The 16,496-nt window shown below is 36.1% G+C and overlaps 1 protein-coding gene across 1 annotated transcript in view; it reads left to right on the top strand.

Moving 5' to 3' along the window:
• The window catches only part of LOC136035414 (uncharacterized), a 91,043-nt gene extending 90,355 nt beyond the window's left edge, over positions 1 to 688 (top strand). Inside the window, exon 16 of the mRNA XM_065717207.1 lies at positions 489 to 688. Coding sequence (XP_065573279.1) covers positions 489 to 664 — 176 coding nt within the window. The 3' untranslated portion in view covers positions 665 to 688. The remainder of the gene's footprint in view (positions 1 to 488) is intronic.
• The last annotated feature ends 15,808 nt before the right edge of the window (positions 689 to 16,496 follow it).

Raw genomic sequence — 16,496 nt, 5'->3', positions numbered from 1 at the left:
AAGGTGAAATTTCTTATTTTGTGAACAGGGGCTTTAAGCCAATGTCATAGAGCTTGCTGATATTCTGAGTCTTAGAATTCAATTTTTATCAAGAGCATTTCCCTCTTGGGGGCGTTTTCTCTACTAATTTTACAAAACCCCCGACCTAATAGTTTTGGAAGGGCAATTTCAATCTTAAAAAAAGTTTTCATATTTGGAATCACCATCAAAGGCAGATTTTCCTAATGTTTATATTGTTATCAAAATTCCTCCTCTGCAAATTTCCGCAGCCTAATAGCTGTGGAAGGGCAACTTCAAACTTAATTTTTTTTATATTCTGAAATACAATGAAAGGAAGACTTTGTTCATGTATGTATTGTTATCGAAATTCCTCTCATAACTATTCAGAGTTTTGAACACTATGAGCATAAATCACTGCTTACTTAAAGTTAGGTCTCCCGGTCTATTTGAAATAAAATAAAATATTGTTCATGTTTATATTTTTCCAGGGCACTTCACTCAAATGGTTTGGAAGAAAACTGAATATCTTGGAATAGGAAAAGCGAAAAGCATCAAATCAGGACGTATATACGTAGTTGCTCTATATGATCCGCCTGGAAATTACAAGGGATTTTTCAAGAAAAATGTTTTTCCTGATAGCATCAATGATTATTCAGAATGCTAAGATAATATATGTAATTTGACATCATCTTCTTTTGTTTATTCACAGCCTCATCAGGAGAGTAATACTCGTCTGGATTAATCCCAAATTATTAACAATACAGGATGGCCCAAAAGTAGCTAAACCCTAATTTTTGCTACAAGTAAAAAATAAAATTAGAACTAAAAAGTATTTCATAAAGCTAAAACAAAGATTCAAAATAAATGTTAAACTTGTACTTTTGATTTCAATTTTGGAACTCAAAAATTCAAAAGAGATAGAAAGTTAAAAATAATTGGTGGTTTCACCTATGTAGCAATGCGAAAGAACAACTATTGTTTTATTATAGGGTTGTGCTCTTTCTGATCTAGCTTGTATTATGAATTTAAGCTACTATCTTTTTGAATTATGCGGCAGTGCTGAGTGCAAAAGATGTGTCCGTCAATGTTCAGTCCGTCAATTTGTCCGTCAATGTGTCTGTCAATTTTTTGTTCGTCAATTTTCCTTTTAAAAATGAAAAGATGTGAGTTGATTTGGATCACAAATAAGAGAGCTACGCCAAATTTTGAAAGGTTCAATAAGCAAACTAAGCATAAATGAAGGCTAAGCCCATATGGCTGACACTTCTTTTGGAATTATGGTAGATAGACTTATTAAGTTTAGAAAACAAACCTCTATGTTAAAAACTGTAGTATGGAATTGGCAGTCTTTAAAATGGAGCATGTGGTCTGAGTAATGGTGAAGATATTTTAGTTTCCAAGGAATAACCAAGACATGTGATTTCTCGCAGTTAAGAGTTAATTTTAAATAAAACTGAGAACTTTGTTGTACGATGTTTCATTTTCTTTCTTATTCCATACCTTCTCGTATCTTTTTTTCTCAAAATAAAAAGATGAAACAATGTTTTGTATTTCAGGTAGTTTTTCATAGCATTTTTTAATCAAAATACAAGCTTTATATATAGCATTCTCGGTTCATATAACATAGTCTTATAATTTCAGGCTGCTTCCTATACCCAAAATGCAAATTAGCCATAAAGATTACACAAAATTGTCAAAAAAGAAGAAGGAAAATTATAATACTGTCACAAGAGCCAGGACATTAGATGTAGCTAGGTGGGTGGATGAATTGACCTCCAAATAACCCTGTCTTCACTCGGTTGGATTTATTTTTTCTCACTCTCTCTTATCCTTGTGAGTTCAACTTTTTAATATCATTTCATCTTGATACAATTCTGTGCTTTTTTTAACTTTTTGCAATTCATGCTCGTAAAAAACATCAAGAATCTCTTCATCTTTCATATCACGTACATGATACGTTACCAGTTTAATGTCTAAGAGTGTTGACACTTTAAAACTTCATTGGACCACAAGTAATTCCCCTTTTCAAAAACATTACTTGTTCGATTGATTCAAACTGTATCACCAATACTAATTTCTTCTTTTTTACTTGTCTCTCTTCATTGGAATATTGTTTAAGAAAAATGTCATGTGTATTTTACACTGTGATGAACTTCAAGAGCACTAAGATTGGACAAGGATCGACGAGGGCGTTGATTATAAATCAACATTGATTTTATCTAAATCTTGAGTAAAAGAAAAAGCATTTTTAAATACATAATATCTTGAGATTTAAAGTTGAATTTTTCTTATCAATTGTTCAACCAATGTTGCTTTTATCAGACTATGACTATGATAGAGTATTCTATTATATTTCAATAAAACTTTTTTTTGCATGTGGATTAACAAACTCACTTCCCCGATTTGTTTGAATTTTTCTATATGAATCTTGTTCAAAGATAGATTCAAGGGCTCTAGGAACTTCACCACCTCTCTTTGAACGCGATGGAATGTCATATGCATAGCAACTAAAAGAACTGATTTCAAGTAAAATTCACTTGTAGGGATTATGATGACTTCTTTGAATCTCGTCTAAAGCCAAAAGATATGCCTATAATATATGTAATGGGGAAAAGGCTTTAGTCTTTATATATTAACTACCACGGACTCTATTATTTCGAAGAAGAGCATAACTGGGTCCATTCTGATAATACTCTCTCGCTAAATTCATTTCATTTCCAGGGACTCGAGCAAGTGTGGTGAAAGAACGGAACTTCCCGCTTCGCCAATACTTCCGCAAACACGTTTTAAAACTTGAGTCATTTTGAACGCAATCGTGATGTGAAGCGTCTGATACCCTTTTACGTACTAATAGGTGATGCACTATTATTAAGAGGCTTTGGTTTGATACCTTTTAAATCATCATCCCCACTTGGCGTGCTAGCATTTTTTGAAAACGATTTAAAAACAACTTTTGACATTTCTCCATATTCCCTTAATCATTTTAAAATACCTTTATTCCCAATAAGACTTTTTGAAAAGTTTGATCACTTTAAAAATGTGTACAAATGACTATTCAATGGTAAAAACCTATACGATTTGAAATTAAATGTGGTACCAAATTAATTGAGTTGTATATCTTCCCGTTGATTATAACTTCATTTGTGCTTGCCGACAAATTGATTTACCTGACCCACCAACTATTGAGCTTTCTCCAGACCGAGGCGCCGCCTATTCTCTAAACATACGTCTCGATCTGAATTGAGGCAATGACCTTGTAGTAGTACTCTCACACCGTCTGCGCGCACATATATTTTATCTGATATGGCCAACATGACATCTTCTCACCTCTAATTGTGTAATTTATGAATTTTAAAGACTGAATGACGATGGCCTCCGCTCTTGAAATTAAATTAGAAACTTGAAATTGAAATTCCTATAGACAGTCAGGTCGAAATTTTCGTTTACATATTGTGAAGACACCCCTTTGCAGACTTTTTTGATATTCTCATTGTGCATTTTCACAGAATCCATCTTCTGACCAACAAGCACACCACTAGATATCAAGCTGCTCTCCCTCTCGGACTATAAAAATAATAGCTTATTTTGGGCCTGGAATTTCATTAACTCCAGACAAATTGACTTTTCCCAGTTCTTGTGGTCCATTTTAGAGCTAGTTCGCTTACCATTCTCCAAATCGTGTAATGAAGTTTAAGTTTTAAATTTTAATAATAGTGAATCTATATCCCTGTAATAAACTTGAACTTTCCTCCACCAGCCATTGGAGCTTACACACATTGTAATACAATTTCAACATGAATTTTTTGATATTTTTAAAATTCTACTGCCAGCAGCAATGTTTTTATTTAAAAATGACGCTTCTTTTTTCTATGCAAAAGGACCATATTGAGGTCTACGGTCGTGAATGATGTGAAAATCAGGTCTGCAGTCATTGTGGGACATTCTTTTGGGTCGGTTACAGTGGTAAAACGACTCCTATGGCACTCATATGAAAGCTAATTCGTGTTGAAAGCCGAATTTTAAAAAGTCTAAAGATCTTATTTTCAACCTTCCTTTTCGCCTCAGATCGTCTACTGACGGAGAGGAGTCAATAAACGTGTTAATCTATGGTTTTATCGAATTGGAGGGCTCCATGAATCTTTGTGACCTTGAAACCGCTGGGCAGCATCCACAAAGAACGTGAAGTACAGCAATATTCTGTTTTGGATGACGGTTGGCAATAAGCTTTATTTTGAAGGTGTCCAGTGCATACCACCATCATCTACCAAAGACATACTATAGGGACTCAATGAATCCCTAGGCACCTGTCTATTTATGCACAGGACAGCAAAATCTTTTACCAAGTCAAGAAGTTACACTAGTATTTCACAATCAGTTTTGAGAAATTATCCTTTGTTTTCATCCAAACAGCTAGTAAGTCATAAATTACAGCATCGGGAAAGTGCTGTATAAAGGGAAGGAAACTATTAAAATCTTTTCTTTTTTGTACTTAAATGAATAGACTTAGGGATTTGGGAAAAAGTTATTGGAATCTAAAAAAGGAGTTTATTAAAGCACATATTATCATTTTCAACCATTTTCTATTTGAATTCTAAGAAGAGCAACATAATCAGATGATTTAGGTATGATGCTATATGAAAAGATCTGTCTACCCATAAGCCATCTACATCTTCACCTTTCTGCAATCGTGCCAAATTTGATAATAAGAATTTCAAATCAAAGCAAACCAATAGAAAAGAATGTTGCTTATTCCGTATATCTACAGGATTTATGTGCCAGTACACGGAAGTTACTCCCTCCCGATAAAAAAGGATTGCTTAAATTGTTCATGGTAGTGGAATAACATTTTCTCACTACCCTCAGCAAATTTCCTAACACACCCAACACTTATCTTAATTTTTAACGGCCAACTCGTTCTTTGGCGATACATTCATTTGATAGTTTAAATTGCTCAGCCGTGAAATTGACTTTTTAGCTGCTTTCATGAGTATAACTATAGCGGAGCTCACGCAATCTTCTTCACCCAATTTGTCAAATACCTCTACGAATTGCGTGGTATTACTCGAGTCTCTAAGAGACTGCATGGCCATATGTTCTTTAACATGATTCGAGTTTGATGAATTGTACTCATCCATTAGTTTATCTTTTATGTCTAAAGAAACCGAGTGAATTCTGAAAGTTTTTAAATCGCAAGATGGTATTTTCACCCGAAACTATCTCTATGGACTGGTTCTCATGACCCTTACGGTGCCTCATTTGATGCTTCAATTTTAATCCTGTATAGAATCTTGAAAGACTCATTGGACGATAAAAGCAGATCCCCCCTTTTTACCCTCACTTTAAACCTGAATCATGTGAGTTCGAATAAAAAATATCCAGTTGAATCAGGGTTACTTGGCGGCTCGTGAAGAAACCAGGCCCAGTGCTTCACTGATTCAATGGATGGAACCCTTACTGAATTTAAAACTTCTTTTTCTCTTGAACTTCGCCCTTTTCATACTCTTTATCCTACTTTAACACTGAAACCGCAATCTTTAAAGGCTCAATAGCCCTCTCAAAAAAATCAATTCACTTAAGTGTTATAGGATATTGTCCCTTTGAACAGTCTTTTTTCTTTTTTCCCCTTTCCCTTTCCCTTCTTCCGTCAAGTTCAAGTTTTTATTTCAACATTCATAAATAAATAAATAAAATACAACACTTTTGTGCTGGGGAAAACCTATGAGGGTTTGTATTCGCGCGAAAGTCAAAAGTTAAAATTTACTTTAGAACACTCAGTCCCTTCCTTAGACCCAATAACTGCCAAACCCATAAAATATATTATACTAGCATCGTTGAAACGGGGTTTATATCCTGCGACAATAACTGAATACTTGAAGCCCTGAAGCCCTGTATCAAAAGAAAAGTGTTATACACCCTTACAACCTTTTAAATCCGCATTATATTTTACACACCTGTTCTCCCTCCCACCTCCTAAAACAGATTTATTTTCAAAACAACCTCCTAAAACAGATTACAAAAACCTCCTAAAACAGATTACAAATTTTCAATAAATAACACTAATGACCCACTCCCGTTTTCATTAAGGTTCTTCGCTGTATTAAAAATGCTTCCCACGCAATCTGAAAAAACACCTTCAAAATTATGTAGGTCTGGGTGAAGCGTCTGCATCTTAAATTGCAGGAAATGGGAGTTCATGCCACCCGACTTTACATTCAAAGGAATATTTTTTTCAGTGACGAATACTTTACTCTGTCCCGTTCTCTCCCTCCCTAATCTGTTTTTCAAAAAGTGCCCAAATCTTGCTCACATGTGAGTGCAATATGTCAACTTAATCTTTGATAATACTACTGATTGCTAGAGTATTAAATAGTTCTCCAAACTCATCCCTGAAAACATAAATTTTGCGTAAAGCTGAAACCGCTAAATAAAATTCAGGCAAAACAGGGGGTGGACCACTTCCCCTTTGTCTTCCCCCTTCAATCTCACTTTTTGGGGTGAGTACTTTATCTACGTCACTTGCTGGTAGTTTGTCAACCCATTCATAGTCCTTATTGAGACCGAGATCTCACACAAACGCGTCTTAAATCAAAGATAAGGGGCTACGTGAAGCGAGTTCACCCCCACACTTTCACCCCCCTCATGTTCACTTCCCTCTTGGGCCTGTACAAATTCCATTAGCAATTCAAGGTCCTCATAGAGGTTGTAGGCTCCTTGAGATGTTGGTATGTGAACCTAAAAAAGTGATATGAGTCTATAAGACCATTGAAACACTTTTGATTTCATCCTGAAAAAATTTATATTAGGCTGAAAAGGAAAACAATGTTAGTCTAAATTTTTAAAAATTTTTAGGATTTGCTTGCTTATACGTAAGAATTAATTTTCAGATTTATAATGACCTCACTAGTGTTAGAAGGTTTAATGACCAGAAATTATTCCATAAATGGGCCCCAAAAGTGACCTTTCACATCTATAGACCCTCCCACTACGAACTAAGAATTTAAGAGGCTCAAATTACTGTAAACATCAAGGTAAGTTGACTCCCTTTACGTTTCAGATATTATAGTGTTCTAAGTTCTATAGTTAGTTCTACAGAGAGATGGGAATGTTGTGTCTATTTTGGGGCTTGCTCCACTCTACTCCAAATGAAATTCGTCAGCAAACGATCAATTAACTGGTCAAAATCACCAATGGTGGCCTAAAAAAAAGAGTGACAATTAATATTCTTTGAAGCAATTATGATCTTAAGCTGTAAAAAAATGTTAATAGGCGGAAAAAGAATATCTATTTTAGAAATAGAGTCCTTAAATCTCCTTCTTAAAGGTCACTTTCAACAATAGGACACCGCTAAAATATTGTTCACACAGTTCGTTTTCTTGAAAAGTAACAAGGGGCGAAATTTCAAGTTACCTCCTAGAAAGCAGAATGTTAAAACTCATAGTTAATCTCCAGCAGAAAGTATTTTCCTTATGATCAAGGGGCTCTTCAAAAACTATCATGAGGACCCTGATATTTTGCTCTATTATTAAGCTGAAAAGGAAACCCATCAATAATCTAAAGATTAGGGTTTTCAAATCCTTCTTCTTAGAGGCATGGTCCCCTTTCAACAGTAAAACACTAAGTTTTCAATGCTAGAATTTAGGAGGTTGAAACACCTTATTTTCAAAAAGTTACTTATCTCTAAAAGAATGCACCCACCACAGTAAAATACAATTGGTTTCTAGCGTCAAATCATAGTGAAAAGACTAATTCCTTTAGGACCAAGGGTCTCCTCAAAAACTATCTTGAGGGCCTTGATAAAAACCTGAAAAGAGACATATTCTTAAGATACGGCATTGCCATTATTCCCCCTTCCGGAGTTAGTGAATAAAGTTCTCTATATCGTAATTATTTCCCCCCATGCTGAAAAAAAACATTAAAATTTTCATTAAAAATCAAGGAATTTCACTTATATTAGGGCCAGCAACTCCACCTTGCTTGTTGGGCATAGAAAGATCAGCAAATTCATTGCCAAGGGACTGGGGAGACGCACGTTTTTCTTTACCTTGCTTAGGTGTCATTAGTCCTGAAGGCCCTGCAGCTTTAATGTCAAGGAGCTCGGGAGACGAAGAGGTAAAATTTTCTTCCTGCAATGGGACAGTATCTTGGGTTATCGGCACGCTTGGGTCAGATCCCTTCCTCGTCCTCTAACTGGGAGGTTCATACTCAGAATTTTCCTTAAAAAGAAATAAACTTTTTTTCACGAAGTAAAACAATACATTATTAATTTAATTTCCATAAATTATTTAATCATATATGGAAATTAGTTTTGATAAAAAGAATATATATGGTTAAAATAAATGGAAATATGTGACAATATAAGAAGTAGGGAACTTAGCCTTCAGGAATAACCCCTTTGCCCCCCACCCACCTTGACGAGGCCCACACATAGAAAAAATGTCGTAATGATACGGAACCATGGGGAAAACATTAGCAAATTATGTGTAAGCCTGGGGTTAGCGAGTGGGATTTAAACTTTAGTAGGGATTAAAGGCACTTCCTCAACCCTAGTAAGGGGTAAAGTAAAAAATTGGATATTTAACGTAAAAATTGGAATTAGCAAATATTGCAGACCGTAAATATTTTCTTTGCGTTTTTTGCTATTTCTACAATAATACTGCAGGATAAGTTACTTCTGGAGTTATTTAGTTCTTTTACATTGGTTTTTTAATAGGCATATATTTTGGAAGCAATACCGAGCACGGGGATACCGTAGGGAATCTACGGTAGGCACGCCACTTGCCTGGGTATCATCACTAAATTTTTTACTTTTTTTAAATAAGGGGAATTTAAAGTGCCAAAACCCTATTAGCAAGTGTGTATTCTCTTGATGAGCCTTTGTGTTGGGTTGTTGCCTCTGAATTATATGTACTTCTTATTGTTTTTAATATTCGGTATATGACGACTTAAACTTACTTACGACATGATTGCCTATCCATGGATTATTCTTTGCGGTTGACTGTGCATGGTTATGCTGTTTGACCTATGTAAGTGGATGGATGAGTAGGGTTAAGGCCTCGTTCAAGTACTGATCTATATTAATTACTGAAGTAGGAAAACAGTCTTCCTTTCTCCTTATGTCATTCTTTTTTTATGGTGTGTGTTTTTTCTGTGTTTGTGTTCTTGCATTGGTGATTTCTTTTTTCATTATAGTATACGAAAATATTCTTCACACATATTTCATTCTTGAGCTACAAAAGTCTTATATAACTGTGTTTAAATGTAATAGAAGTAATTTTCAACAAATAGAGGAAACAGGAATAAATTTAGTTTTCCTAGTTTCTTCATAACACTTCTTTTTTAAATTTGAGTTTAATAAGCCATGCACCATAGAAAAATATGACTTGATAATGACTAGTAGGGGTGGAGGGGCCTTACACAGTAATTAATTATTATGTTCAAAATGTTCCTTGTTTAATTATTTTTATTTACCATAAAAATAAAATCTTCTCCACCGCTCTGCATCTATTTTAAATATAGCAGGCATTTTTAAATAACTATTTTACTGGTCAGTACCCTCAAAGCCGAATTGTTTAAGCCGTCATTTTACCTCACAAAAGAAGTATTTGGCTTAAAAGCGGATAGACCCCATTTTGCTCAATTACATAACGATATGCATTACTTTACCACCTCACGAGAAACTAAGGCTACATCTGAAAGCGTGCTATATTTAATGTTTAACCCCGATACCTGCTTATGGAAATGTTTAAGCCAGGTTCCATCTTGCTATTCAAGGTCATTAACAGTTAGCGTCAAGAGGGGGACGGATAGTGATTAATGCCTAGCCCAAAGAGATGACAGATTTAAGTTTACACTTCCGCTAGAATAGCAGAAGCCACACTGAAATAGCAAATTTAGAGTAAGTGTAAATCTACGAGAAAATTAGATGATTATTATACCTCCGATAAAACTTTTTTTCTGGAGGAGATGGAGGTTTTTAGTTATTAAACCAATGTAGGGAGTTATACTAGGTTAAGTTTGGGTATAATGCCCCCTATTTTATGGGTGGAGGGGGGTATTCTTAATATACATAGAGACTCGCCTGTTGTTATCTTTGGGACGGATCTTTTTTCTAAAATCAAGTTGTATATTCTAAATCTAATACAAGACTGACGAAAAATTCTATTTTAGTGCCCAGTTTTAACCCCCCCCCCCGGGGAAAATGGAAAATTTCCGGGTCCCGCTAGCAGAGTAACAAGGCCCTTGTTCCTAGAAAATCAATAGTAGATGACGTATCACTTCTGTTCCTGGAAATAATGGGACACTCCTTATTTTATCATGCTAGTAGAATAACAAACCTTTGTTGCTAGAAAAATCAATAGACGTCTAGACTGTATAACGGTTCTGCTCCTACAAATGGCGGAAAACTCATTGGTTTGAAGGCAGCAAAATGTTATGTGTGTGTGTGTGAAGGATGAAAATATTGGGTTATAATCAATTTTGGTCATGTCCTTACTTGAGGGGACCCTCAACTTAATTTGGTCCCTGAAGGCTTTTCCCTGGTCCTCGTAGGTTTTTAAACATAACAACCAAAGAATACATGATTTGGCGGGGGGCCCTGAAAGTTCTTCCTGGCCCTTGCGTGTCTTTAAGTAATTAACATAACAGACACCTGTATCTCTTAAAAAACAAATCCTATTACGCAACTTGCACCGCTAAACTTCTTCCTCATCTTAAATCATTAAAGGAAGAAAGGAATAGTGGCTATAGGCTATTGTAAAAGAATGGATTCATCACTAATCTTGACGCCCTTCTTTCTGTCTAGCCCTAGACGTTTGGCCGAAAAGGACAATCTTCAGCAATCTGTCATCCTTCATCCGAAGAGCGTGCCCAAGCTATATCAAATTTTCTCTCATTATAGCCCTAGAAAGCGAGGTCGAACCACACTTTTCGTACAGCCTACTGTTTGAAATACGGTCAGTCAGCCGGGTAGCCAGAACAATCCGTAGACAATTTCTCTTGAAAACATCTAGCAAATCATCTTCCGTTTTTTGGAGCACCCACACCTCAAAACAATATTTGACCGCTGTCCTCACTGTAGCTTCCAATATCCTAATCTTGGTTATCAGACTTACCTTCCTGTTCTTTCATACTTTTTTCGACTGTGAAAAACACCCTGAGCCTTGGCTATTCTACTTTTAACATTTTTGCTGACCCCACCGTCTTTACTTATAATACTACCAAGGTAAGTCAATTTGTCCACCTGATAAATCTTTGCGTTACCCAACTTCACCTTTTCATCTTCACTTATTCCTAGCGTTAGCGAGTTAGTCTTCTTATCACTAATTTCCATTCCTATAGCACCCTGAACTCACAAAACTTAAAAAAAATCATTCATTTTGCTCACACTTTCATCTAGGATGCTTAAATTATCAGCATAATCTAAAAATAACTAGAACCTTTAGCTTATAGCAGTACAAAGAATTTTTCCTGATATTAAAACTGCCAGATTGTATATGTCTTAAGTTAGTTTATCTAAAACTATATAAATGTTACAGCTCTAACTTTTTGAGATGATGAAAATTATACGAAGAGTCTATATTCTCACCTTTAGATGGCTGAAAGGCCTTGTCAACCATTGCAAAATCCTCTAAGTAATATATGTTAAGAAATTTTCACCAGCTGTTTTAACAGATTTTGTTTATTTCATTCACATAGAAACAGGGGATTTTGCACGTTCAGCTTAAACATTTTTAGCTGTATCCACAAAAACAACGAAAAAAAAGAGTCTAAAGTTCATGATTTTGACCCTTCGGTCAAAATTCTAGGAATTTTGCGACTCTTAAATGTAGGCTACTTTCTTTTCCTTATAGATATTTTTTACATATATTACACATTGTCAACATGTGGTAAGATATCAGTCTCTCATCAAAATTAAACTGTTACTTGGTGAAAAGAATATTATATTAGTTCATTGAGATTATGTCACCATAGGCACTGCAATAGTGCTGCCTAAGTAAAGAGCGATGTGGGCACAATGTATTATTTATTTATTTTTTCTTTTTTTTTTACCAGGGCACTTCGTATTGAAGGGTTTGTCGTATAAATTTTGAAAAGAGCTCATTCCACTGAAAATTGAAAGGGCTAGTGCCCCTTTAAATAGTTGAAAGTGATTTTGGGGCAACTAACCTTCCCCACGGTCACTATTCCCCCAAACACATTCAATCAAAATTTTGAGATGGCGAATTTGTTCAACGTAGTTGAAAGATCCAGAAATTATATCTTTGAGAATAACAACCTCCACAGTCCTTAGGGCAAAGGTTGTAAGTTATGCCTAGGGGGTATTTAAGGTATAGTGAGGATGATCGTATAAACTTTGGAGGGGACTCATTGGATTGCAAATCAGAAGTTTTAGTGCCATTTTTGAGATTCAGAGTGACCAGAGGCTAGATACCCCCCCCCCCCATAAACAAACACACAGAAACTTCGTCATATAAACTTCAAAAACAGCTCATTTGATTGGAAATTGAAAGGGTGAGTACCCCTTTTAATAGGCAAAAGGGATTGGAGGGCAACTAGCACCACTCCCACGCCCATCATTTCCCCAAACACATCCAATAAAAATTTTAAGATAGCCATTTTGTTCAACGTAATTGAAAAGTCCAGAAATTATGTCTCTAAGGATGGCAACCCTCCCCCCCAGAGCCCTCAGGGCCAGAGTTGTGAATTATACCCTGGTAGCATTTAATGTATATATAGAATGGATGGTCCTATAAACTTTGGAGGGGGCTCATTGGATTCGTAATCAGAAGTTTTAGTGCCCCTTTAAGAATCGGAGTAATCGGAGGATGTAAACCCCCCCCCCCCACAAGTCGTATTTTCACGAAATGCACCTGATAGAAATTTTGAGATTGCATTTGTTGATGAAGAAAAAAAACAGCTAATTTGATTGGAAATTGAAAGGGCCAGTGTCTTTTTCAATAGTCGAAAGTGATTGGAGGGTAACTAACCCCCTCCCTTGCCCATCATTTTCCCAACCACATTCAATCAAAATTTTGAGATAGAAATTTTGTTTAACGTAATTGAAAGGGCCAGAAACCATGTCTTTGAGGATGAAAGCCCCCCCCCCAAAGCCCTCAGGGAAAGTAAAATCAGCCGTGGGGGCATATAAGGTATATATAGAAAGGGTGATTGTATAAAATTCTGAGGGGGATTGTTGAATTGGTAATCAGAAGCTCTAGTGCCATTTTTAAGATTCAGAGTGATCGGAGGGTAGATAACCCTCATCCTCCCAAACCTAGTATTTACCAGTAATGCATTTGATAAAAATTTTGAGATAGCCATTTGTTAACGTTGAAACTTCAAAAAAGGTTTATTCGATTGGGAATTGAACGGGCTAGTGACATTTTTATTAGTTAAAACTGATTGAAGGGCAACAAGGCCCCCTCCTCACGCCCATCAATTCCTAAAACACCTCTTACAAAATTTTGAGATAGCCAATAGTTCTGTGTATTTGAAAGGTCTGGAAATTATGTTTTTGACATCCCCCATACCTTCTCAAGACCACAAAATAATAGGCACTTTACTGAAAACAAAAAGTTGGCTGTGGATTGTCCGTTTAGTATACATATATTGATATGCATCAAGGGCGCCACCATAAAGTTTTCTAGGTGGAGGCAAACGCAACAAGTCAGTGGTGGCTGGTTGAAAGGGAATTTATTTCAGGAAATTTTTGTCATAGGAATAAGTTTATTTTAAATACTGTTATTTAAAACTCTCCAATAAAAAGAACAATTTAATTGTCTGCAAAATGAAACAAAATACAGTAAATTTTAAAAGACAAGGAGTCCTTGTTTAGGGATCAATTTATTTGATCAATAATATATTGAATTATTATGCATTTAATTTTAAAAGAAAATTAAATTCAAACCATAATTACAGAGAGACGTATTGCTTCCGTAAATTATAACAGATGTAGACTTGTCTTTATGCAATTCTCTACCCCTTAGAATATTTTACAGAAGGAATAGAGATGCTCAAAACCATCCTAACTGCATAGGTAATGTATAGGTAATGTAAGGCCATGTAAAACGTACCTTTTTCAAAACAAGACAATTAAATCCCTCTCGAAATTAAATCCCTTATATATTCAGACATTAAAAAAAAGAATAGTGAAAGAAAAACAAAATTTAAACATACTACCCAGCTGTCAAATAAACCCTCTTTGTTTTTATTGTCCTATTCAACTAAATAAAATGAACCGGTTAAAAAAAAAATTCGTCATAAGAGAATCTTATCAAATAGTTTTTGATAAAAAACAAGAGCTAAGAGCTCATATGGCACTTGTGACGAGTAGGAAGAGCCAAGAGCTCACATGGTGTGAGCTCTAGCAAAATTCTTAAAATCAATAGATTGATTTAAAAGGAAAATCAGAGGCTTAATGCCGGTCGGGATTTAAAATAAGAGCTCTGAGTCAGGAGGTCCTTCTAAATATCAATATTCATTTAAGTCCGACCACCTACTCGTAAGTTAAAAACACCTCAATTTCTCTGATTTTTCCTCTCCCTTAAGCCCCCAAATGGTCGAATCGGGGAAAACGACTTTAATAAGTCAATTTGTGCAGCTCCCTGACACGCCTACTACTTTTCATCGTCCTAACACGTCCAGAAGTACCAAACTCTACGAAGTACTGAACCCCACCCCCTAACTCCCCCAAAGAGAGCGAATACAGTCTGGTTACGTCAATTATGTATCTACGACCTTTGTTTATTCTACCCACCAGGTTTCATCCCGATCTCTCCACTCTAAGCGTTTTTCCAGATTTACGGTTTCCCCCTCCAACTCCCTCCAATGTCAACAGATCTGGTCGGGATTTGAAATGAGAGCTCTGAGACATGAGTTCCTTCTAAATTTTAAATTTCATTAAGATCCGGTCACCCGTTCTTAATTTAAAAATTCCTCAATTTTTTAATTTTTTTTCAAATCAACACCCCCCAGCTCCTCCAAAGTGAACAGATCCGTTCTTAAGTTAAAAAAAAACCTCAATTTTTCTAATTTTTCCAAGTTAACAACCCCCAGCTCTCCCAAACAGAACGGATTTGTTCCAATTATGTCAATCACGTATCTATAACTTGTGCTTATTCTTCCCATCAAGTTTCATCCTGATCTCTCCACTCCAAGGGCTTTCCTATATATCCGGTTTTCAAGGTTTCTGTCCCCCCTCCAACCCTCTTATATCTCCGGATCTGATTTGAATTGAAAATGGAGTATCTGAAACATAAGATTCTTCTATATATCAAGTTTCATTAAGATCCGATCGCCCATTCGTAAAATACCTCAATTTTCACGTTTTTCAAGAATTCCGGTTTCCCCTCCAACTCCCCCCAATGGATCTGGTTGGAATTTAAAATGAGAGTTCTAATTTTTCCGAATTACTCCCTCCCCCCCTATCCCAATTCCAGAAAAGAGAGGAGATCCGGTCCAATTATATCAGTCAGGTATCTTGGACTTGTGCTTATTCTTCCCACCAAGTTTTATCCTGATCTCTCCGCTTTAAGCGTTTTCCAAGATTTCCGGTTCCCATCCCCCCCAGTGACACTGGATCCAGTCGGAATTTAAAATAAGATATCTGAATTACAAGGTCCTTCTAAATATGAAATTTCATTAATATCTGACCACTCCAAGATTTAAGGTCCCCCAACTCCCCCCCCCAATTTTACCGGATCCAGTCGGGTTTAAAAATAAGAGCTCTGAGACACGGTATCCTTCCAAACATCAAATTTCATTAAGGCCCGATTACTCCTTCGTAAGTTAAAAATACCTCATTTTTTTCTAATTTTTCAGAATTAAAACTCCCCCCCCCAACTCCCCCAAAGAGAGTGGATCCGTTCCGGTTATGTCAACCACGTATATAGGACTTGTCCTTATTTTTCTACCAAGTTTCATCCCGATTCCTCCACTCTAAGCGTTTTCCAAGATTTTAGGCCCCCTCCCTTCAAATCCCTACAATGGCACCGGATCCGATCGAGATTTAAAATAAGAGCTCTTAGACACGTATTCATTCCAAATATCGAATTTCATTAAGATCCGTTTACCCGTTCGTAAGTTAAAAATACCTCATTTTCTCTAATTTTTCCGATTTACCGTCCCCCAACTACCCTCCCCCCAGATGATCGAATCAGGGAAACGTCAATTTCTAATTTAATCTAGTCTGGTTCCCGATGCGCCTATCAAATTTCATCGTCCTAGCTTACCCGGAAGTTCCTAAACTAGCAAAACCGGGACAGACAGACAGACCGACAGACAGACCGACCGACCGACAGAATTTGCTTTCGCTATGTTTCACTTGGGAGATAACAAGTACCATAAAAACTGGAAGTAAACAGTGACTTGGACCAATTTTCACCAAAACTAAAAATGAAATTCTCATAACAGTTGCTATACCGATAGTATTGGCGTTTTCTACGCCTTAGAATAGTTTACAGAAGGAGTAGAGATGCTCAAAAATCTTCCTGCCTGCA

This window comes from Artemia franciscana, chromosome 14 (genome assembly GCF_032884065.1).
Source record: "Artemia franciscana chromosome 14, ASM3288406v1, whole genome shotgun sequence".
NCBI classification, from domain to species: Eukaryota; Metazoa; Arthropoda; class Branchiopoda; order Anostraca; family Artemiidae; genus Artemia; species Artemia franciscana.
The sequence above is the reverse complement of the archived record's forward strand: the minus strand, read 5'-3'. Positions and strand labels throughout refer to the sequence as shown.